The 24,265-nt window shown below is 36.0% G+C and overlaps 2 protein-coding genes across 2 annotated transcripts; one reads left to right on the top strand and one right to left on the bottom strand.

The window, feature by feature from the left end:
* Positions 1–276: 276 nt before the first annotated feature.
* Positions 277–486, bottom strand: LOC126792059 (uncharacterized). Its single transcript, XM_050518560.1, has one exon. It carries the CDS (start codon positions 484–486, stop codon positions 277–279), a length of 210 nt encoding a protein of 69 aa, XP_050374517.1.
* Positions 487–17,759: 17,273 nt separating this feature from the next.
* LOC126790096 (uncharacterized) lies at positions 17,760–21,782 on the top strand. The gene is made up of 7 exons (XM_050516229.1): positions 17,760–18,080; positions 18,366–18,430; positions 19,069–19,109; positions 19,222–19,706; positions 20,357–20,440; positions 20,523–20,584; positions 21,327–21,782. Exons 1-7 carry the CDS (start codon positions 17,853–17,855, stop codon positions 21,430–21,432), a joined length of 1,071 nt encoding a protein of 356 aa, XP_050372186.1. The 5' UTR covers positions 17,760–17,852; the 3' UTR covers positions 21,433–21,782.
* The last annotated feature ends 2,483 nt before the right edge of the window (positions 21,783–24,265 follow it).

Here is a 24,265-nt window from a genome sequence, read left to right as displayed (position 1 = left end):
ACATCATCCACAATAGTTAAAAAGGTAATCTTGACACTCTGGAATGAAGAATTGCATAGATTCCTTTTGTATATATCAACTGAAGAACTAGTACAAACATGCTTAGTATCTACAGGTCTAGAAACTAGGTCCAACTACATTTTGAAAGTTAACTGTTCATGTTGTTGTAATGTTTGGAATCTGATTGGTATCAGTTTATATCAACCTATTATAAATACATAAGCAAGATGGTGCGCAAAAAGAACTTGTTAATAATAAACATAATCGACTGTTGTTCTATTCAAGTGAAGAGTCTATTTTGTGAACACATCGAGAAAAAGCAAGAACATCATCAGGGTGTTGAGCTCCACCCTTTTGATCATGACCCTTATCACGGCTGCTGTCACTGATTATGGATTCTTGAATCACAGCCTTAGCCACTGGATCATTAAGTCCATGATCACCGCCGTTGGTAGTGGCAGCATTCTTTCTTCCCTCTTTCTCCATCTGTTTCTTCTCTCTTTATGAGCCCCCATTCTCGTCTCTCTAGCGCTTTATCTTGTTCTCTTCCACCTAAAAGTACCCTTCTTAATTGAAAAATCTACTGGCATAAACTTTTCTCTAAGGAGACCTTTCATCTTTCTCCAGTTTCTTACGTGATCTTTGTCATGCATCTTTTTGGCTTTTTGTAATCCATCCCACCAATCAGCAGCGGCAGTGCCCTCGATATGGGAAGCAACCCCACCCTCTTGACCTTCTTATGATCTAGAATCATCTTGATTTCAAAGAATGTTTCAGTCTCATTAAGCCAATTCAAAAAACTCTCCTTATGTATGTGACCAGAAAATTGGCAAAAACTTGTCATCTAAGTAGCACGGACAGGCGAACTGACTTTGGACACGGTCCGGACACACACCAACTCATAATAAAAATGAAAGTGCTTATGGTGAGAATCGAACCTTGGTCATCCAAGGCACTCAATAACTCCTTAACCATTCCAACAGATTCAACTTTTGTTATATTTATGTACACTTTAATATATATAAGGAGAGAAACTCGTGATAAAAATAAGAACGCTTGTGGTGAGATTCGAACCGTGGTTATACAATGTACTTATCAAGTCCTTAGCCATTCTAACAAGTTATGTTTTCATCATTTTAATGCACATTTTGACATATATATAAATCTAAAATTCTAAATACTTTCAAATTTATAAAATAATTTTTTAAATAAATATATATTAAAAATAATATTTAATTAAAGTGTCCACCACGTGTCCGTGTCTAAAAACAATTCTATATGCATTGTCTACGTATCGAATCGTGTCCGTGTCCGTGCTACTTAGCTTGTCATCCTTCTAAAATTTTGACTCGAAGTATTCTTTCGCCCATTTGATCCTCCTTCCTTATCTTTGCTGCGATTGTTATTCTATTCTTCCAACAACTCGTGGATTTCCTTGAGCTGATTAGATAAAACAACCATTGATGTAGAAAAATATACAGCATCAACATCTAGATCGGCTATGATAACCTGATTGTTACCACGTTGTTCGTCACCCATAGATAAGCAAAGTAGATAAAAGAGATAGGTCATACCTGCTCTGATACCAACTAATGCAGCGGAACTAATATGTTAGAATCCACTAACGACAACCTTGAATCCATAAGACTAGGTTTTCTCGAATCCATAATACTAGGTTTCCTCGAATCCACGAGAAGTTCTGAAATCCACCAAGATAATTGAGAAAACTCAAAAGATTTATTGATATAAAAGATGTCCATGTGAGCCCCTGCTAAGTGCTAACTACCAGAGAAGACACATTTATAAGTCATCACCACTGCATCTTATATATATCTTTCACAGTTGTGCCTTATATGCTCCAACATAGATTTCTTCCTTTTAACATGCCCGTTACAAGAAGGTTGTAATTGGAATGGTGAAAATAATTGTCGTTCTATGGTTTTATTAGGTGATTGTATTTTCTTCTTGGTGAAAAGAATTTAAATGAGGTGGGAAGAAGGCCACATTTGTTCTCTCTTAACAAAAGAATTGTTTTTTTTTCATATAGAGCATTGATAATGATGAAGCAGAGAAAACGTCACGGGTCAGTAACTGCATATTTTGGAGGCATAGGTCCACCGTTGCTGCAGTGATTGGAGACAAGATTGTTACATTGTAGCTTATGGTAGAGCATTTTCCAATGTCTTAAACAACAAAACAAATGACTCCGTAGTCTCGTCCAATAAGAAAGCACACCCAAACAAAATATTTCTCCAATGATGATTTATTCCAACTAATGCAGCACAAATCAAATCATACTTATTTATACAAAAGGATGTGTCAATGCATATAACATCACCAAAACCATCATAATCCAACTTTTATATTCTATCCCTCTAAAAGCTCATCATTCGGCTATATTAATCTAATTGCATTGAGTAAAAAAAGTTTGGATCATCACCTTGTTTACGCTTAGTGATTCAACAAGCTTTGTGCATCACCTGCTTCCATCATTTCTTCCTTCTTCCTTTACAAGTAGTTATAGATATCTTTCTTAGTGCACCCCACATTTGCTAGACCACCCACTTCATTTTCCATGAAAGAAAACGATTTCGTCAGTCATATTCCCACATCTTTCATAGAAGTAAAAATATGTCCACATGCATTTGTTATGTTCCTCATTGGTCTTAGAAATGATTTTTCTTCAAGCTTTGCAAGCTCATGATTATGCTCTGAGTTGATATATGATATTGTTCAGATTCCATCTTTCACTGTCAATGATATCATAGTCATACATCCGACTCTTGTTTCCAACTTTTTGTGTTTGGTTGGTTCAAACGCATTATGGTCTTGTGCAAACCCCTCCTTTGAACATAAAAAATGTCGTTGTCTGATGTTATTTGTTGAATCTCTTCGAACATACCCTTTTACGAACACTGAAGTCCTTCCTCAAAGTATAGGAATTGTACATATTGAAAGCCTCCTCATTAGAGTGTACTTGCATTCCCACTTTGAGTTTTTCATCTTCTCCAATTACTTCATCCATTTTTACAAGCCAATTGATCAAACACTGTCATTAAAAAAATCCATAATGTAAGAGAGAAAAAATTATAACACAATGCGTCCATTAATTATATAAGCACAGGCTGCTAAAGGAAAGATCTCATTTAATTAGCAAATTAGTTATGTCAATACCATCTGATTAACAAATGAGGATTCTGCACATATATGTTAATCAGTTGTACATGATTTTTTACCTAAAATGGTCCACAAAACGTGGATCCAAATTGCATCAAATTTGTATAAATGATTTATTCATATTATGGGAGTAATGAGAAAATCTTTTTTATGACTAATAAAATCTCAATTCCATAATCAAACATAATAATCTCAATTCCATATGAATCTAAATTCTGGAACTACAACATTGACACAATCAATGTCTTATTTCCGTGTACATTACCAAGTTCACACTAGCAAAGAATAAGGACATACCCAAAACAAATTTTAGAATATACCAATGCATAAATCAAGACAACCCATCTTCATGACCCTTTTTAATGTTCTAATCGCAATAATCTCCTCTCCCCAGCCCCATTCAAATGATTCACTTAAAGCAATTTAAGAGATCAAAAAAGATAACATGTACAACAAAATTTCAGCTAGAAGAAGATAATACCTGATCTAATGAGAATGAATTTTATTCTAGTACTGATGAATGTGGAACCGGAGAGGAATAATAAAATGATGAAATCTAGGTGGGGTATGGGTGGAAGAGAAGAGGTCTTGATCGTTTGTTATTCCAAGATTAAAGTCATAGACTCCTAATTAGCTTAAACTCAGTGGGATAATTAACATTCAACTTTTAAGTTGGAGCCATTTTTCTCAATGATTTCTAAGCTTGCTGGCGTGAAAAAAAAAAGACCTGACATGTTACTCATCGATTGGCTCGCCCTAACATCCATGTGGTGCGTTCGCCTCACAACAGAATTTCTCTTTCTAGTGTGAAGAGTGAGGAGGACAAGATGAAAAATGGCAATTGAGAGAAGCTGGTACCAGTTGGTGAATATAGCTTGGCGACTATTTGTGGGAATTATGACCAGTGTATGAGTATGATAAGTGAGGCACAATTGGTTTTGACAATTGTCCATCCGTAGCGTTGAAATTCAAAACAGCTATTAGTGCTTGTGAAAAATTTATTGGACAGTGGTATGTAAATGTAAGTACTGCAGATGACAAATAGGCCTCCATTGTTACATTAATCAGTTCAAATGTTAAAGAAGCCAGAATTGTGGTGGTTAACAAAAAAGGGGTCAGGAAGAGAGTAAAAAAAAAAGGAGTCCTTGTTGCTACAGGGTCAAGACAAGAGTGGGTGAATGATTTTGCAAGAAGTCGTTTGAAGAAGAATATCTATTTGTCTAATACAGAATACTTTGATTGCTTAAGAACTGTTGTGACACGTTCATGTCTTATAACTGGGACTACTAGAGGTGTACTGTTGGCAGCACACAAAAAAAACATTAAGAGTGAATGTCGAATATTTTGAATTATGACATGTAGTGAAAGAATTAAGTGTCTTTCATGGGGAGCTTAAGGAATATATGGATAGGTGTTTTTTGATACATAGTAGTGATGTAGTATATGACCACAATAATAAAAAGATATGGGAGGAGATTATTGGGAAAAAAAAAACCTTGTATCAAATGGTTTATTCTTAAAGTCACTACATGTGTTGGGGGTGGATGAAACCATAATGAGTATTTGAGGGCTGTGGTTTTTTATGATAAACATTCCAATCAAAAGGGTTTTGGTTGTATTAAGAAAATTTTAGACGGTGTGGTGGATTGGAAATTCTTCAGACTTACATTTCATGATGAGGTGGCAATTAAAAATCATAAAAAAAGTGTATTTTATACGAAGACACAAAGAAATAATGGAAATGACTTTGTCAAGTAAAGACATTCATATCTCTTAAAAATATATTGAAATCAATAAAAAAAATATTAAAGAAAATATAAGGAAATATTGATATAAAGATATTTTGGTAATTACACTTTTTTAGGACATTTAACGGCCACCTCATCCTATTAACAGATGAATTAACGGAGTAAATTTTCTACATTAAAAGTTACAAGTTCGAGAACTATATAGATAACATTAAAACTTCAAGGACTAAATGAATGACCGACCAAAAGTACATGGACTAAACAAATGTTTGCCTACGTTTATATATATGTTGATATGGAACAGTTCAAGGGAATATATATCTGTTTATTTACTTTCTGCTTTAAAATGTTGCTACGCTGCTACTGTGCGCCTTACTCTATTATCAGCTCCTTGGTAGTAAGGATTTCTTCAAAGTTCAATCTTCGATCATGTTCTCTATATTGAATGCTTCTTTATCTGATAAATTTGTCCAAATGCATAATTTGCTTCTAATCTTCTATTCCTTTTTGTGTTTTTGATAACTAAAGGAGAAAACAACAATTAGAGCTTAAAACCCCTAATACAACCTACAATCTTCTATTCTCTTTGAAACTGGTCTTTAGTTGCAAGTTATCATAGACTTGTGTTATAGATTATGCATATTGGACATCTGAAGTTTGAAGAAATACTGATGAAGATGATGACAGAGTAGAGTAGCAACAGGCAAGAGCAGCTACAAAAGTATCTTGACACCAGAAAGACCATATATCAATACATGAAACTCTTCATCCTCATCAATCATAGAACTGTGAAAACGACTCTCTTGTTGGTTTTCTATGAATAGATTTAAGTAGTTCTGTAAGTCTGTATTCTATAATGACTCAATTCTTTGGCTTCAAATATTGCGAGCTTAGACATGAATAAGTTGACATGGAACTCACATGTTCAGACACTAGAAAGGATCCTAGTTAGAATGCTTAGTATATCTACATATCAGATAACAATATTACAAGTTCCACTCAGACCTAGTAATCTAAAGAACTTTGAGAACAAGATTTTAGGTTTTCAAATGAGCTAGACAATCAGAGAACTCTTAACTAAACAATCACAAGTTCACATAGGGCATAAAATGTAAAGTGATTAATACAGTTCAAACCTAAGTAATGAAACCTTCATCATAGATCCAAACCTCCAAAACATGTAAAGACATGACCAGACCCGTTTCTGCAATTGAATGAATCACCTTCTCTTCCACTAACACAAGTACCATATTTGCAGTAAGTACAACCTAGGGAAAAGCTTGTTCTCGATCAATTGACCCAACAGCAGAATAATGCCAAATTGCTTATGCACACAATAATTTCAGTTTATGGGAAGAGAATTAACTCCTACGATATACAATCTTACTTATTCCTGAGCCAATAGGAAATAAACTAGGATTATACTGTAAGATGAAGTGATGAACCCCCTCTTCATATATGAAACTTACAAGTTTGTTCTAGAAATTAGAAACAACCTCTTTCTGGAAAACAATTCTATACAGGACAGTCATTTATCTAGAAGCATAATGAAGTCCCCCTTGAAACTTATTCATATTAAATAAAAGAGACGAAAAAAAAAACTTAGAGACAACCAATAATTCAAAACTACTTGGCTGTGATACTTTCGGTACTAAAAGATTGAAAGTATACCATCCTCATTAGACATCCTAACATTGTAAAAACAACCTTATGATCTTAAGAAATTATTTCATTTCAAAAGGAATAGGTCACTTAACCAACTTTTCAATTACATTTCAACATTTCCACCGTTTAACTTTTAGGGTCTAATGTGTAAATCGCCTATATAAAATTTTAGCAAAATTGAAGGTCTTTAAGGCATTTAAAATTGGGATTTAAACTTAAAGACATGAACGGTTCATATTTGAAATGTCTATTGCTTTCACTAGTTTGATACCTTAATGATCACTATTTTGGCTGAAATTTTACAGAGATGATCTACATATTAGACCTTAAAAGTTGAATGGTGGAGATATAGAAATGTAATTGAAAAGTTAGTTAATGAGCCATCTCTTTAAAATACCAAAAAAATTGATCCCTTAGTAGAATTGTCGTTTATATATACACCACACATAAAAATCTACCACATACAACTGAAATTAGTGAGTAATAATTCCCCTCTCCATGCACAACCTACAAGCAATAGCAAGAAGCATTCCAGATAGATTCATCTAGAGGTAGCAAACGGGCCAATTTGCTTAAATATTATGCCCGGTCCGGCCCACGGCCCAAACCCATGTCGGGCCGGGTTCCGGCCCAACCTGGGTCAAAAACCGGGTCAGTCCGGCCCATTAGCATTATAAGACACAATTAAAATAAATAGTGTAATTAGAATATTTATTTTATATAACTATTTATTTAAAATAGTAAAATAAATAAAATAATATAACACATTCGATAATCTTATTTTTAAAACATTATATATGTCAAAATTATGACTTTTTAATAACTACTTTGATGATATTTGTGGAATAATATAATTAAAATAATGAAATAATCAAGAAGTTTATATTTAAAAAATCTAATATTCAATTCTCATTATTATAATTATTTAAATTTTTCTATAAATAATATAAAATTATATGTTTAACGGCCTGGCCCATGAATTTATCGTGCTCGAGCCACTAACGGACTCAGGTCATGCCGGTCTGATTTTTAACGGGCCGAACCCATGCCGTGTTTAGGCTTTTCGACCTACTTGCCACCTCTAGATTCATCGATAGAGCATCAGAGACAAGCTAAAGTCACCATGTAACTATAACTATTTCCCCTATTAGAAAATAGCCATTAACGTCCAAGTCCACATGTCTTAAAGGCCTTACTCATGAGATTATATGATATGACCTTACCAGGAACGTAGAACAAAAGAGATGAAGAAATCTCCTCCTAGTGTTGTTGATCTTGTTCCTCTTTTCCCTCTTCACCAAGAAACAAGATATAAAAACGAGAAAACTGATCATAGTAGCCCCAGAATGTAGCTACAACCAGATCAAGATCGACATGATACTTGACAAACCAACCATAGTAGTCCTTCCTCATCTCCATGACATCAATTTCAGCATTACAATCCATATATAAGTGATTGTTTGATGAACAGTCCTTATATACATCAATAAAAAAACAAACGACCACCAGATTCCCCAAAATACCTATGATCAAATTTCGGAAACTTCAACTAGAGGAGCGCTAGGAATGTCAAGTCCAAAGCGTTCCTCATCTATGTCATAGGAATACACCATATTCGCATTCTTTCTTACCAAATTGTTTACCCCCCCCCCCCCCCCCCCCCAAATGCCAACACGAATCGAAACCTCTGTCTCGTCTCTCTTATCCAATGAACTAAGCCATTGCAGTACACACCTCCTTCCGTGCTCCTGCTGTCTAAGCGCAAATCAACGTCCCTGGAGGCGAAATGCGTCTCGAGAAGCCTCCAAATTTGAGTCTCAAACGAATAAACGTCCACCTGGTGCAGCCATTTGTGCTTGAAAATGGTATTAATGCAGACCACCTTGTAATGAGTCAATTTAAAAGGGTCAAATGCAAGAGCATACCGCTCGAAAATATTAGTCATCGCAACCCTGGGAGGTGAAAGAGCCACGAATTCGTTGGTGGTGGGATTGACAATATAGAGAGAATAGTATTCCAAGGTGGGATGATATTGATATGGTCTTATGTGTTTAGAGACGGAATGCAGAGAAATAGGCCATTGCAAGACTGAAGAATCTTCAATCCAAACTCATTATAGTCGCCTTGAGCACAGTTGTTGAAGCTGTTGAGAGTTTTGAAAGGGTTGATAGAGCGTTGATGGTCATGACAAAATGATGGGTTTTTATGGAGGGACATGAAGGTGTAGTCTTAGGTGGTGTTGGAGATGAAAGCAGAAACTTTTGGGTTCAGGTTTTGGAGAGTGTGGTAACGACGTAAGTCAAAGTTTGAGATGAGAGAATACCAATATTTGGAGAAGCATTTGACATAAACAGCTGATGAAGCTGGCACAAAGAGAAGGATTTTTATTAAGAGGTCTTCTATATTGGCTACGGCTTCCGCGGCGGAGGAGGAGGAGGGGGAGTCGACTTTACGGAAGATGGTCTTCCTCTCCATCTTGGTGAGTTTAGGGAGTTTGGGTTTGACTAACACGGTCTTTATATACCCTCACTAATCTACTAAAGGACAAAAGGAAACAACATCATCGTCTGGGACAAAGTTTTAAGTATCGAAAAACTAGATCTGCAACTTCAGGTCACTTTGCGAAGTGGTGAAGACTGAAAAAAGTTGAGACAATGTCTCCGGGTAATGCTTGCCTCATGGTTGGCCAATCAAACCACCACCATAGGGTGTGGTCGCAGCAGCCTAGAATGAAGAAGACCCCAACCTCGCATACGGCACATGAATTCTAAGTTGAACGGGTGGCGAAGAAAACAAAAGACGAATAAGAACAAGATGAGCAACGTTAGCCCGCGGAAGAGCCAACTAGGGGTGGACATGGGTCCATTCGGTTCGGTTTTGGACAAAACCCATAACCCAACTCAAATTTTAAATTCGGTTCGGTTCGGTTCGGTTTTTCTATTTTAGAGACTGTGACCCACAACCCAATCCAACCCATACGGTTCGGTTTTTTTTTCGGTTTTACCCGTATGTAAAATACGTAATATTATGTATTAATTTTAAAAGTACAAAATTTAACATAAAGATGAAAAACTAATAGTCTAATGATTATTTCATACCTAATTGACTTATGCCTCATCATTTAGCCCGTGGATCTGAAAAGCTCTTCGAGGCCCGCAAACCCGATGGGTTTTTACCCGAAAACAACACTATTATGTCATAAGAGAAGACCCATTACCAATATGCGAACACTAAAAGTCGTTTGCATATATGAAATCACCTAATTTTTGTCACCGATTGTGTGCGGTCGCACCAAAAAATTCCATTTGGCAAAGCCCCAGTCAATGAGGATTTTAATGTCAAAACGCCTTTTTCTTGACCATAAGTATGGACGATCAATCAATATCCAAATCAGACGAAATTTTTACGGGTTCCCTAAATATATATACTGATCACATTTGCTGGTGTCGATCGACCATATTTCGAACTGGAGTTATCGATTGCTGAAGTGTCCACTAATGTATCATACCTTTATATTAGATTTATAATAAAACTATCGCATTATGAAGCGACTATATGAAGTAAACTATTAGGGATCGATCGACACCATCCGATGTGATCAGTATATATATTTAGTGACCATGTAAAAATTTCATCCAATTCGGACCTAGTTTGACCGTCAGAATTTCCGGTAAACTGAAAACACCACTAATTTGTCCTAAAGGAGAATCCATTACAAAGATGCGAGCGCCGAAAACCGTTTGCATATCTGAAGTCACCTAATTTTTGTTACTTATCATGCGGGGTTGCACTGAAGAAATCTATTTGGCAAAACCCCGGTCAATGAGGTTTTATTATGTGAAAACGCCTCTTTTTTGGTTGACCGTAGGTACGAACGGTCAAACCATGTCCAAAATGGACGAAATTTTTACGGGGTCCCTAAATATATATACCAATCACATCTGCTGGTGTCGATCGACCATATTTCGAATTAGAGTTGACGATCACCTAAGTGTCAACTAATGTATCATAACCTTTATATTAGGTTTAAAATAAAACTATCGCATTATGAAGCGACTATATGAAGGAAACTACTAGGGATCGATCGACACCAGCCGATGTGATCGTTATATATATTTAGTGACCCTATAAAAATTTCATCCAATTCGGACCTCATTTAACCGTCGGAATTTTTGGTAAATCGAAAACATCACTATTCTGCCATAAGGGATGACCTATTACAAATATGCGAACGCCGAAAGCCATTTGCATATCTGACATCACCTAATTTTTGTAATTTATCATGCGCGGTCGCACTAAAGAAATATATTTGGCAAAGCCCCGGTCAATGGGGTTTCAATATGTGAAAACGCCTCTTTTTTAGTTAACCGTAGGTACGAACGGTCAAACCATGTCCAAAATGGACGAAATTTTTACGGGATCCCTAAATATATATACCAATCTCATCTGCTGGTGTCGATCGACCATATTTCGAATTAGAGTTGACGATCACCTAAGTGTCAACTAATGTATCATAACCTTTATATTAGGTTTAAAATAAAACTATCGCATTATGAAGCGACTATATGAAGGAAACTTCTAGGGATCAATCGACACTAGCCGATGTAATCGGTATATATATTTAGTGACCCTATAAAAATTTCATCCAATTCGGACCTCATTTAACCGTCATAATTTTTGGTAAATCGAAAACACCACTATTATGCCCTAAGGGAGGACCTATTACAAATATGCGAACGCCGAAAGCCGTTTACATATCTGAAATCACCTAATTTTTGTTATCTATCATGCGTGGTCGCACTAAAGAAATATATTTGGCAAAGCCCCGGTCAATAGGGTTTCAATATGTGAAAACGCCTCTTTTTTACTTAATCGTAGGTACGAACGGTCAAACCATGTCCAAAACGAACGAAATTTTTACGGGGTATCTAAATATATATACCAATCACATCTGCTGGTGTCGATCGATCATATTTCGAATTAGAGTTGGCGATTTCCTAAGTGTCAACTAATGTATCATAACATTTATATTAGGTTTAAAATAAAACTATCGCATTATGAAGCGACTATATGAAACAAACTTCTAGGGATCGATCGACACCAGCTGATGTAATCGGTATATATATTTAGTAACCCTATAAAAATTTCATCCAATTCGGACCTCATTTAACCGTCAGAATTTTTGGTAAATCGAAAACACCACTATTATGCCATAAGGGAGGACCTATTACAAATATGCGAACGCCGAAAGCCGTTTGCACATCTGAAATCACCTAATTTTTGTTACTTATCATGCGGGGTCGCACTGAAGAAATCTATTTAGCAAAGCCCCGGTCAATAGGGTTTCAATATGTGAAAACGCCTCTTTTTTAGTTAACCGTAGGTACGAACGGTCAAACCATGTCCAAAATGGATGAAATTTTTACGGGGTCCCTAAATATATTTACCAATCACATCTGCTGGTGTCAATCAACCATATTTCAAATTAGAGTTGACGATCACCTAAGTGTCAACTAATGTATCATAACCTTTATATTAGGTTTAAAATAAAACTATCGCATTATGAAGCGACTATATGAAGGAAACTTCTAGAGATCGATCGATACCAGCCGATGTGATCGTTATATATATTTAGTGACCCTATAAAAATTTCATCTAATTCGGAACCGTCGGAATTTTTGGTAAATCGAAAACATCACTATTATGCCATAAAGGGAGGACCTATTACAAATATGCGAACGCCGAAAGCCATTTGCATATCTGAAATCACCTAATTTTTGTTACTTATCATGCGCGGTCGCACTAAAGAAATATATTTGGCAAAGCCCCGGTCAATGGGGTTTCAATATGTGAAAACGCATCTTTTTTAGTTAACCGTAGGTACGAACGGTCAAACCATGTCCAAAATGGACGAAATTTTTACGGGGTCCCTAAATATATATACCAATCTCATCTGCTGGTGTCGATCGACCATATTTCGAATTAGAGTTGACGATCACCTAAGTGTCAACTAATGTATCATAACCTTTATATTAGGTTTAAAATAAAACGATCGCATTATGAAGCGACTATATGAAGGAAACTTCTAGGGATCGATCGACACCAGCCGATGTAATCGGTATATATATTTAGTGACCCTATAAAAATTTCATCCAATTCGGACCTCATTTAACCATCAGAATTTTTGGTAAATCGAAAGCACCACTATTATGTCATAAGGGAGGACCTATTACAAATATGCGAACGCCGAAAGCCGTTTGCATATCTGAAATCACCTAATTTTTGTTATCTATCATGCGCGGTCGCACTAAAGAAATATATTTAGCAAAGCCCCGGTCAATAGGGTTTCAATATGTGAAAACGCCTCTTTTTTAGTTAACCGTAGGTACGAACGGTCAAACCATGTCCAAAATGGACGAAATTTTTACGGGGTCCCTAAATATATATACCAATCACATCTGCTGGTGTCGATCGACCATATTTCGAATTAGAGTTGACGATCACCTAAGTGTCAACTAATGTATCATAACCTTTATATTAGGTTTAAAATAAAACTATCGCATTATGAAGTGACTATGTGAAGGAAACTTCTAGGGATCGATCGACACCAGCCGATGTAATCGGTATATATATTTAGTGACCCTATAAAAATTTCATCCAATTCGGACCTCATTTAACCGTCAGAATTTTTGGTAAATCGAAAACACCACTATTATGCCATAAGGGAGGACCTATTACAAATATGCGAACGCCGAAAGCTGTTTGCATATCTGAAATCACTTAATTTTTGTAATCTACCATGCGCGGTCGCACTAAAGAAATATATTTTGCAAAGCCTCGGTCAATAGGGTTTCAATATGTGAAAACGCCTCTTTTTTAGTTAACCATAGGTACGAACGGTCAAACCATGTCCAAAACGGACGAAATTTTTACGGGGTCCCTAAATATATATACCAATCACATCTGCTGGTGTCGATCGATCATATTTCGAATTAGAGTTGGCGATTTCCTAAGTATCAACTAATGTATCATAACATTTATATTAGGTTTAAAATAAAACTATCGCATTATGAAGGAAGCAAGACAGCTAAATAATGCGCCTCTTATACATTAGGTCAATTAGGTTAGAAATTATGTGCGGCTGTGAGGCCGACCACACTATTTTTTTAATTAAAAAAAAATAATAATGTAAAATTATAAATATGACAAAATGATATCGTTTTGTAACGTTTACCATTGACTTCGGGTTGTTCGAGTCGGTTCGGTTTCTAAGGGACTGAACCCAAAACCCAACCCAAATAGAATCGGTTCGGTTCAGTTTTTTTATTTTCGGTTCGGTTTGATTCAGATTTCGGTTTGGTTTGATTCAGATTTCGGTTTGTTCGGATTCAGTTTGGATTCAGGTCCGGTTTTTTTCGGTTTTCGGGTCAGTTTGTCCACCCCTAGAGCCAACAAGAGCTTGGCCAGACTTGGGGGTAGGTCCCGAATGATATGGGGAGAAATGAATATGCGGCGGAAAATAGAGATGCACAAGTATATATATGGAATGTCAGTGTGGACTTCTGTACGCCAAGTCGTCAACACCCTAAATTTTCTGGTTGGATAGTATTTCAATATTTGTGCATGAACCTGGGAGAAGATGGGAAGTCGCTGTTATTCTTCTCCAAATACGAGTTTATATGGAGGAGAATACACGCATATGAAAAATAGTTTGTACTACTACATAAACTATCTGAATGTGTCACCTTTTTATTCTTGACAGACCTGTTTTTTGTTATTTTCCTGAAATAGATTTTAAGAATGGCAGCCTCACACCGTTGAGATTAATAAAACCGCATAAGTCAAGTAAAACACATAGAACCTAAATATCAAATTAGGCTGGAATATTCGGTATCGGATTCATCGAACCTGATCCATCCCATTTATATATTTTCGGTACAGATATAGGTTCGGGACCTGAAAATTTTACCGATTCATCAGAATTCGGTACGGGATGAACGGTTTCTGTACCATTTTTATAGTACCAACTCCAAGCCTCATGCAGTGTAAAAACATCTTGAAATAAAATAAGAAGTCACATCATAACCTATACATCATAACATGCATATGCATAATTTAGTATTGCGTACAACATTGGCTATATTATTTGTTTTGCAATTTTTGCAATCTACTAAAAAGATAATGCTCATGCAAAGCCATAATATTATTATGTTTATAAGCTTTCCTACTATGTTGTAATTGGAAAATACAAGCAACACTAAGGCTTAGTTTGACATTAATGTGTTGTGAGCAGAATTGTTTTTGATTTTGTTATGGCCAAAATTGTTTTTGATTTTGCTATGGCCAAAATTATTTTTGAATTTGCTGTGATAGAAAGTAGATAAGGTGTTTGATAAACTGTTTTCCAAAAATGATGTGAATATGTATGATTACTAAATTAGACATGGATACTTAATATAATTTTAATGCATACTTATAATTTCACGTGTCATCTTTCTGAACTCAAAATAATAGCTTCTCTTAATTTATAATTTTGTTTTCTTGGATTGTTCACTATCCTAATGAGTTTAATTACTTGAAACTTCCAGATTTCCCTTATTCGTATTTTTCTTTGAGAATATCCAGGTTCCCCCTGCTAAAATTGGCTAATGATCTCCCTCCTGAAACCCATTGCATGGTTCATTTCCCTATCTTCAGTAGTATATCTCTCTTGCCTATAAAGCTTGATTATAACGGTAGGGTATTGTTATCATTACTGAAGTTTATCTATGTGCTTGAGTTGATTAATGATGATGGCTTGCAGCTTGCTTAATTACCCATACTTGTTTGAGATTGATCAAGTCGAATCCTTGCTCCAAATTAAGTTATTGGGAACTCAACTTTAGATTTTATTCTGGAATAAAATTTTCTTCTTCTACCTATCAAATCTGACTGCAACTCTGCATTACAGTTGCTTTCGGGTGGAAGAAAGCAAAGTTCAAATCATGAATTCCTATAACCCATTCCCTTGGCGAAGACAGAATGTGAAACCCAAAACAGAGCAAAAGAGCAAAGTTCAAGACAACCCATTTCCAGTTTAAGCTGCATGGAATCGGGTGCGGGTACGCGGAAACGAAGCGTTTGGAGGTGCGAAAGTGATTTTTTTAGAAGCGTGTACGTTTTAGAAGTGTCATAATAATATAATATATATTTATATCAAAAAATATATTATATAAAACAACAAATTAATTACTAACATTATAGAATAACAATATGATAGAAAATGAACTCAATAAACATTTTGTTATGACCTAGAATAAACAACACAAATACTTCAATAACTAACATGATACTAGTAGTGTAGTTAACCACAAATGATGCGCATCACCTCTCAGTTAATCCATCATACATATGAGGATCTCTCCAATCACACTGACCAAGTATGTGGAATTAAAATGTATCTACATTTTGCAATGAGCGTCGCACCCCAAAGTTGAACGACTATGCACTCTCTCTCTCTCTCTCTCTCTCTCTCTCTCTCTCTCTCTCTCTCTCTCTCTCTCTCTCTCTCTCTCTCTCTCTCTCTCTCTTAGCTTCATCCTAGTCTAGCTCCAAAATCCACAACATTGATTTTTCACTCATCTAGTTTCAATCAGTATCTTGCTCCAAATCAAACTCATCTATAATGTTATATGCCCTTGTTCTCTCACACAAAACTAAAAACTCAAACAAATCTTCAAATCTCATTCAACCTGCTTGAACGAGGCTTCAACTATATATTTTCTAGGTTTTCATTCAATTCTAGATTTTGATTTATCTTCATGAATTATCGAGTCTTTAGAATATGAAGATTTTAAAAGAGATTTATATTAGAGCCGGAAAAAAGATAAGAAAACTATAAAAACTCAACCCTCGCACTTCCAAAACCTTCTTTTTCAGGAGTGCAGTTTCGAGCGCTTCTGGGCGATTCCACTTCTGATTCTAATTCTGATTCTGAAGCGGGAATCGGACCTCCGATAAAGTTTATGTGCATCGTAGTTCCCGGTCCACATTTGTTCCTCAATATTCTTCATCATCCAAGAAACACTACTCTGGATCAATTGAAAATCGAAAGTATTGAGCAAACTTGATTGTGCACCGGACCCAATTGAAACAACAAGACTACATAATTACATGGAGTGTCTCGATCTTTAGGCTGCCACGTGCCCCTTAAAGATTGAAGGAGATGGAGAATGAATGATGCTTTGACCTTATTTTCGATGAGCAAACGCAGAGAAGAGAACGATATAAATTGTTGACAGCAAAAAAGGGCAGGGGGAAGGGATTGTGTGTGTTTACTGTTTCAATGTAATTTGCAGAATAAAAGTCAGACAAAATTGGCATACAACCATATTTCATTTTAAAAATTACTGTAGTTCCGTGTTTCTCTAAAAGCAGTTCCCGAAGCTCAAAATCGTAACTTCTCAATATCAGCTTTGAGGAGAAGCAATTTTGGCTAAAAACAACTTTTCAGAGTCTTACTAAACACCATATGTCGGACTCAAAAGCAGAAGCAATTCCAAAAACAGCCTGAAAAACATTCTTAAATTGGGCATAAGTTTCATTCTGCTCGTAAAAAACTGCGTTCATTTGACCAAATAAGGAACTCGATGTCTAACTAGAGCATTACTGCATCTACTAAAACATCCCACATCCCACATAATGCATCTACCATGACATCCCACATCGCCCTAACACTGATCTGACATCCTCCACACCAAGATGGCCATGCCAACGCCGCCACACTACCATCGCTGTCATATCCCCACTCTTCATTTCACACACCACAACCGCTTTCCCCAAGAAAAAAGTCACACTTGGAGCACGACGGCAACAAAGTCCCACACATGGACGACTAGGTGCTAGAGCAAGCCGCCGGAGAGGGATGAGGGGTTCAACGAATGTCGATTCTCTGCGGCTCTGTAGGAGTTAAAATGCTTATATATATTGTGACTGAAATGCTACTATACATCTATAATGAACAAACCGGCTAACATCCGCCAAGCGCTCTACCTTGCGACCGTTTTGCCCGCTCAGGTGATTTTTATAGTAAGTATTCCTTGAAAATAATTTTTTTTAAAATTGTCTTTAAATACAGGTACAATATAAAGGCAATATCGTGTCAACATTGTAATTTCCCAACTACAAAAACCCTAATTCCTCCTAAACCCCCCACTTGAGAGTTGAGAGAGCTGCTTCATCTCCCTCCCTCCAAATAAAGCTGTTTGTGAGAAGCCTCTCTGCATGCCCAAGTCCCCAACAAGGACGCAGGACACTCTCAGCCCTTCCCTTCTTGCCTTCAAGCCTCGCCAAGTTCTTCTCCTTGCAAACAGTAACTTACCCATGAAGCAGAGCAACCCCAACAGCTCTCCCGACCACAAGGGTCCTCTCCTCCACGCCGTTGCTAAGTTCCTCAAGGCCAATGGGTTCTCCAAAACCCTCAAAAAGTTTCTTTCTGAAGCTCCAATCGAGGTGGGTTATTTCTTCTCTCATTCATTTGGCTCAAAAAGATTGCTTTTTTAATCTTGGTTTGTTAATTAAATGGTGAATACTGATTTGAACTCGTATGTTTTCATATATAATATGTAAGGAGACTTTAACTTGGCCTTAAAGATGAAGTTGGGAAATAGTTGTATACTAGTGTTGGATAAAGTTTGCTTCTTTAGATACTATATATTCACAAGTGTTGGCTTATGATTTCGCAGCTGTTTGCATTATGGTAATTTCTGTAATATGACTAGAATGTGTCTTGTGCAGAAAAATGGGATGAAGGATTCTTCACTGGATTTGGAAGAGATGTGTTGCAAGTATTCTGAAATGTGGTAGGTTGATCAATTATTTACCTTGTGTTATTGTATGTACCAATACGGTCACTATTCATTAATTGTAAGAAGTTTGCCAATGCATTGGGAGTAATTATTTGAAGTGTCAGCACACCGCCGTTGGTTGTGGATAACTCATGTCTTGATAAATTACAAGACTTTGAGTACTGTCACATTATATGTGGATGTTATAGATTTTCAGTTAAGCACTAGGATATAGTTCAATGCATTTTCATTTGTTCTGTGGCACAGAAGTGATTTGTTTAATGATCTTTGTTATCTCAACTAATTTGGAGATGGGCAACTACTATTCGCTGATGCTAATCTTACCTTTTGTCCATCTTTTAGATCTGGTTTAAATAAATGAAAGTTTCGGTACAATCAGATCAATTGTAATAAATTCTGTTTTGTGATGTATAAAGGTATTTCTATAATGCAGCGTTATCCCTGAAATCATAGGTTTCGGGTCCTATATTGTAGTTTCTATTGATGTCAACTGCGATGAAATTGACGCTGTTTGGCTGACTTTCATAGTATTATTCATTTGGTTGATCTATTCTTATTTCAATGATAAGTCTGTGGAGTGACGTGTTCGGTTTTATACTGTATTCTCACACACATGTACTTATCTGTTGCAGTAATAAGGGCAATACTAGTGAAAACAGTCAGAAGGAGAATGGTACGCTTGAAATGTTATAAACCCCCTCTCTCTCTCTCTCTCTCTCTCTCTCTCTCTCTCTCTCGTTGTGTGGGTGACCAGGATTTTTATCTGATTTTATTTATCTGTACAGGGAATGATCCAGCTCCAGAGAAATTTATAAAACCTAAGGACATGAAGAAAAACAAGAAGATTTCTGAAGTACTCGATCAAGGTGATGAACAAGTATGCGTAGAAGAGACACAGGAAAAATTTGAGGATAAGAAGAAAAAGAAAAAGAAGTTAAATGATGCCAATGAAATTAGTGAAACAATTGCAGATGAAAACCTATTGGATGTTAAAACTAAAGTAAAGAAGAATAAGAAGAAAAGTTCAGGTGGCAAGGATGAGGAGGTAGTCGCCATGGGAGATGCAAGTGACACTGTTTTGAAAAAGGAAGGTTTCAAAATATCTGATGTTGATGCTACAGATGATAAGGAAAACAAAAGCTCCAGAAAACGGAAAAGATTGGATTGTGAAGAAAATGATTCAGTGCCTGGGAAGAGCAAAGAAGATGAATGTTCTGAGAAGTCTTCCATGCAGAAGAGCATAAAGAAGCAGCGCAATGGTTCAACTGAGGTAATTTCTTAACCTTTGTGTATGAGGAAAGGATGGTAGTGAAATACTACTATACTAGATGACATGTCCCTTTTGGACTGTTGTCTAAATGCTACCATGCTACATACATTACCGGTCAAACATCTATGTGATGAACGGACTTGTACTGTCAAAGATTTAAGACGTAATATGTGCAAAGTTTAAGTCTACAATACGGTTTTAGGTCCAAATTGTTTGGTTCCCCTGGCCAAAACACTCTTTCTTGCTTTCATTAAAATTGTCTGACAGTTGCATGTTAGTGTGTTAGCATAATTTTAGAGAAATAGAGGTTTTGAACTTTTGATATATTGCTGAGACAATCTAATGGTTTGTACTTTTGGAAAACCCGGGGTTCTTTAGACTTGCTGATCTAATCGAAGTTCAAGGTAAGACAAATTTGGGGCACAAAGTTTAACCTGTTGTATTAGTGACTTTAGTTCATATTAAATGCACATTCCTTCATGTTCGTATTTATTCATTCATGGGTCATTGCAGATGATATCAAATTAAACTCTGCAGCCCTGTGATTTTTACATGATGATGCTATCGAGGCTCAATGTTTGTTTGTCTTCCTCCCCCATATATTATGACAACATTGCATGCTGGCTGAAACGATGTTGATTTTAATGCAGCCAAAAAAGGCATTTCAAAGGGTAAAATTGGATGATGTGGTATTCACAGATGAGAAGCTTAAAGATAACTCTTACTGGGCAAAGGTGTGAGACCGACTACTTTCTGTGGTTCTTGGTTCATTCTGTCTGAGTTTGGTTTTCCTGAAGCTTAATCCTTTCGGTACAGGATGGTGCAGAGATTGGCTATGGTGCAAAAGCTCAGGAAATTCTTGGTCAAGTAAAAGGAAGGTATGTGTCCTGTTTGCCATCCATCTGTTATTGTTACTCAAAGATATAGTTGTATGATATTTATCATCAACGCATGCAGTTTGCAGCTTAGTTATGTGGTGAAACCTGTCTCAGCTGGAAAATCTCTTATTAGATTATTGTTGGAATCGATTGTTATTAGTTGAAACAATGATAGAGGAACTCAGGAGATGAATTATAAGTGGCCGCTTGTCTGAACCCTTTTTTTCTTTGATAAAATATCTGAACCCTATATTAATAATTAAAAGGTTCTATGATAAGTTGTGAAAATGTTTCCATATGTGCACCGCATTTTTTTAATCATTTATAATAATGACACATCCAGAAAATCATGTTAATAAGTAAAATTCGGCATTAACATATATTTACTAATGCAATGAGCAAGTCCTTTTTAGCACAACACTAGCATGGGCTTGCAGAGATACCTGAAATGTATGCATAGAACATTAAGGGAAGAGCATAGGAACGGGGTAGTTTGAACTAGCTGGGGTCTTTTGCTGAGAATAAAAAATAAGTGACCAGTATTACCAAATAAAACATCACAGTACCTGATCATACAGCTATGTATTAGAGGGATTGAGAAATTAGAACCAACATCTCCCTTACAAATCTTAGAGATCAACTGAAGTTGGCAGACACTAGAATGATACGCTGTCTACTCACTAGTTACACAATGTTTTTTCATTGGAGCCTAATAATCTATCTTAATGTCTCTCTCATGCAGGGACTTTCGGCATGAAAAGACCAAGAAGAAGCGTGGAACATACAGAGGAGGGCAGATTGATCTACAATCACACTCAGTGAAGTTCAATTATTCTGATGAAGATTGACTGGAAGTCTTCACGGCCTAAGCTCAAGAAGTGCTTGCTTTTATGTTCGTTGCTTTGGAGAACACATGCAGAAGAATTAGCCTTGCTGGAGTTGTATGGTAAAGGTGGTGCCATTAATGAATTTTGGGTTCACTACATGTACTGCATATTACGAGTTCTTTTTCCCCTTTTATTTGTCTTTGGCTCTAATCCTGGCATCAACCAAGAAATGTCCCTTTGTAATTTTTTGTTGATGCTACAAGGATATAATTAACGGACTTCCTTAGATCATTCAATTCGATTGACTATCAGATACAGAGTTTAGTAGATGAACGGTTCTGGCTAAGTTTGCTGGGCACCAATTCTACCCAATTGCTCTTTTCTTTTCTTTTGAGCTCTTCATATCAAGCGTTTTTATGAGTCAAGATTGGTGGCCATGTGTTATTTTCCCAATGATAGCCTTATGTTATCTATCAATTAGTTGTTTTCATGGAGCTCCATGTCTGGTGTTGCTCATCTGTGGTCACAAGGTATATTACACTACCAGCGGTGTACAGTGATTGGTTCGTCTGCTAATTTATTTTTAGTTCATTATTTAGAATACTCGGAACAAATGAAGAAATGATTGATCAGAGAACATGAGAATGAGCATATCTCTGTGTCATTTTTGTTCGTAGTACGAGTTTCAAGACGCATAATCTGGTAGTTGTCTCATGTCTACCTACTAGTAGCTAGCACTGGTGTGGATGATAAAGTTTCAGGTGTGGCTAAGTGAGTTTTTGGTTGGATAAATTCATGTTACCTTGTGAGAAATCTAGTCAAAGTAAGGTCTTCACGAAACTCATTCAGCAATTCCCTCACCAGATTTGGAAGAAATCAGCTGATCATGCGATTCAACTTCCTCACCAAATCTGGAAGAAACAGGTTGATTACGCGACCAATCAGTCATTATATAAACGCATTAGTTGGCTAACCAAGTAATCATTTCTTGGTTGATTCTCTTATAGTATTTTGGGCCAAGCGGACTTGATCAACAACTCCGTTTAGTTTTTTTTCATTGCATTTAAATGTCAGAACTTCGCACTTGCTCTATAATGGGGTGGTTTTCCTCAACAACCAAGCTACTTATTGATTGAAATGAAATTTATCATATTCTTGCAAATTGTCACACATTTAATTCACTTACAATGACAAAGAGGTTATTATGAGAAGACTTTCTCATGTTTGGAACTGTAAAGTCTGAGTTCTCATTATTTTCATTTACTTGATTAATTTTCTTCTAAGTTTCTAATGCCACCGACAAAGAAATTAACTAATGGAAGTAGTGACATATGAAGACTTAACTCCAACGCGTTCTGAAGAGAGAAAAAATGAGCATGTTACCCGGCTTCAACATCAATCTTATGTCTATTGTCACAATGCGTCTTGGTCGTATGGAAATTTTGTGTTAAAATGTACCTCCGTTAATCGAGCATGAAGCACACATTAATAATTGATGGATTGATCGATATTGACAGGCACTAGTAAGTTGCTTTGTGTTTGTCAAAACGTACGTGATCGCTGCTCTGAACTTGTCAAAAGAGCTGAGATCTTTCGGAAGTTCCTTTCCGTCGACAGATCCCTTTGCTTTCAATCCAAGCAAGCTGCCACAATTAGAGGCTTGTAATTGGAAGAGACTTTCTTGTGCGAACATGACGGGGACTTTGGCGCCATTGACTTGCAATTGCTTTGGTTGCAAGTAACTATAAAGAAATTCACTCTAGATATTTCTGCTGGAGCTTTTATTTGGTTTTTATTTAACAAAAATATTAGGAGTCAATTCATCAGATCAACTGCCAACATTTGGGCAAGAGACTACTTAAACGAGATTATTGGCTGGTGAACATAAAAAACTTCATTCAGGCTCGCGATCAGCCCGCATAATTGCAAGTCTAATACAAACTAACATAGTCTTGTTTCCTAAGACTAATCACGAATTCAACACTAGCTATTTGCTTCATATAAAAATGGTTATCCATTCAAGTAGATGCCATTTACTAATTAAAAAATTATAACTAATTGTATTAATCATCAAAATTAAAACTAATAGTATTAATCATCAAAATGTATAGAAGTTGATAAAATATGGAACATATTGAATAAACAAGTACTTACTCAAAGGGTTAAAATACATTATTAGAACATCTCCAACAACTTATGCATTTTAGAGAAAAAAGGGATTTTGGAGAAAAATTGGCAATTTTTCACTCCAACAACGTCTTAATCCCATTATCCAAAATAGAGAAAAGAGATAAAAGAGAAGATGCAATTCTCTATATTTATAGAATTTGGCAAAAATTTGCATAACTAAATATAAAATGATAGCACTTTCTCTAATAATTTAAACTTAGGTTACAACCAATAAAAAATCTAAATAATTTATTCCAAGTCAACAATATAAAAATATTAAATAATTTTTTATATATTTTATTATTGTAATAAATACAAAATTCTGCAAAATAAAGAAGCTATTGGACTTTGAAAATAAATTTTTTGGAGATTATGAAATTTTCTTCTCTATGTTAGAGAAAATATGGAGAAGTTATTGGAGATGCTCTTACAAACCTTAATAATACCTTACTTCCTAGCCTCTCAAAATTACTTTTTAGCCCATAACTATAAAAGTTGGAAAAGGGAAGTGTTAAATTCTAACAAGCATGGGTTGAAGATGGCCTAAACGATCTTGTTTCATCTTTGTAGTCAAAGGTCGTTTGGTCATATTTCGTATGGAGATTGATAGGTGTTGTCCCTAGTTTCTTATTTGAACTCTTAGCAAGGCAGTGGTGCTTGCATTTCAAATTTCATCAAAGCTTTG

This window comes from Argentina anserina, chromosome 4, assembly GCF_933775445.1.
Source record: "Argentina anserina chromosome 4, drPotAnse1.1, whole genome shotgun sequence".
In the NCBI taxonomy this organism is placed as follows: domain Eukaryota; kingdom Viridiplantae; phylum Streptophyta; class Magnoliopsida; order Rosales; family Rosaceae; genus Argentina; species Argentina anserina.
The sequence above is the reverse complement of the archived record's forward strand: the minus strand, read 5'-3'. Positions and strand labels throughout refer to the sequence as shown.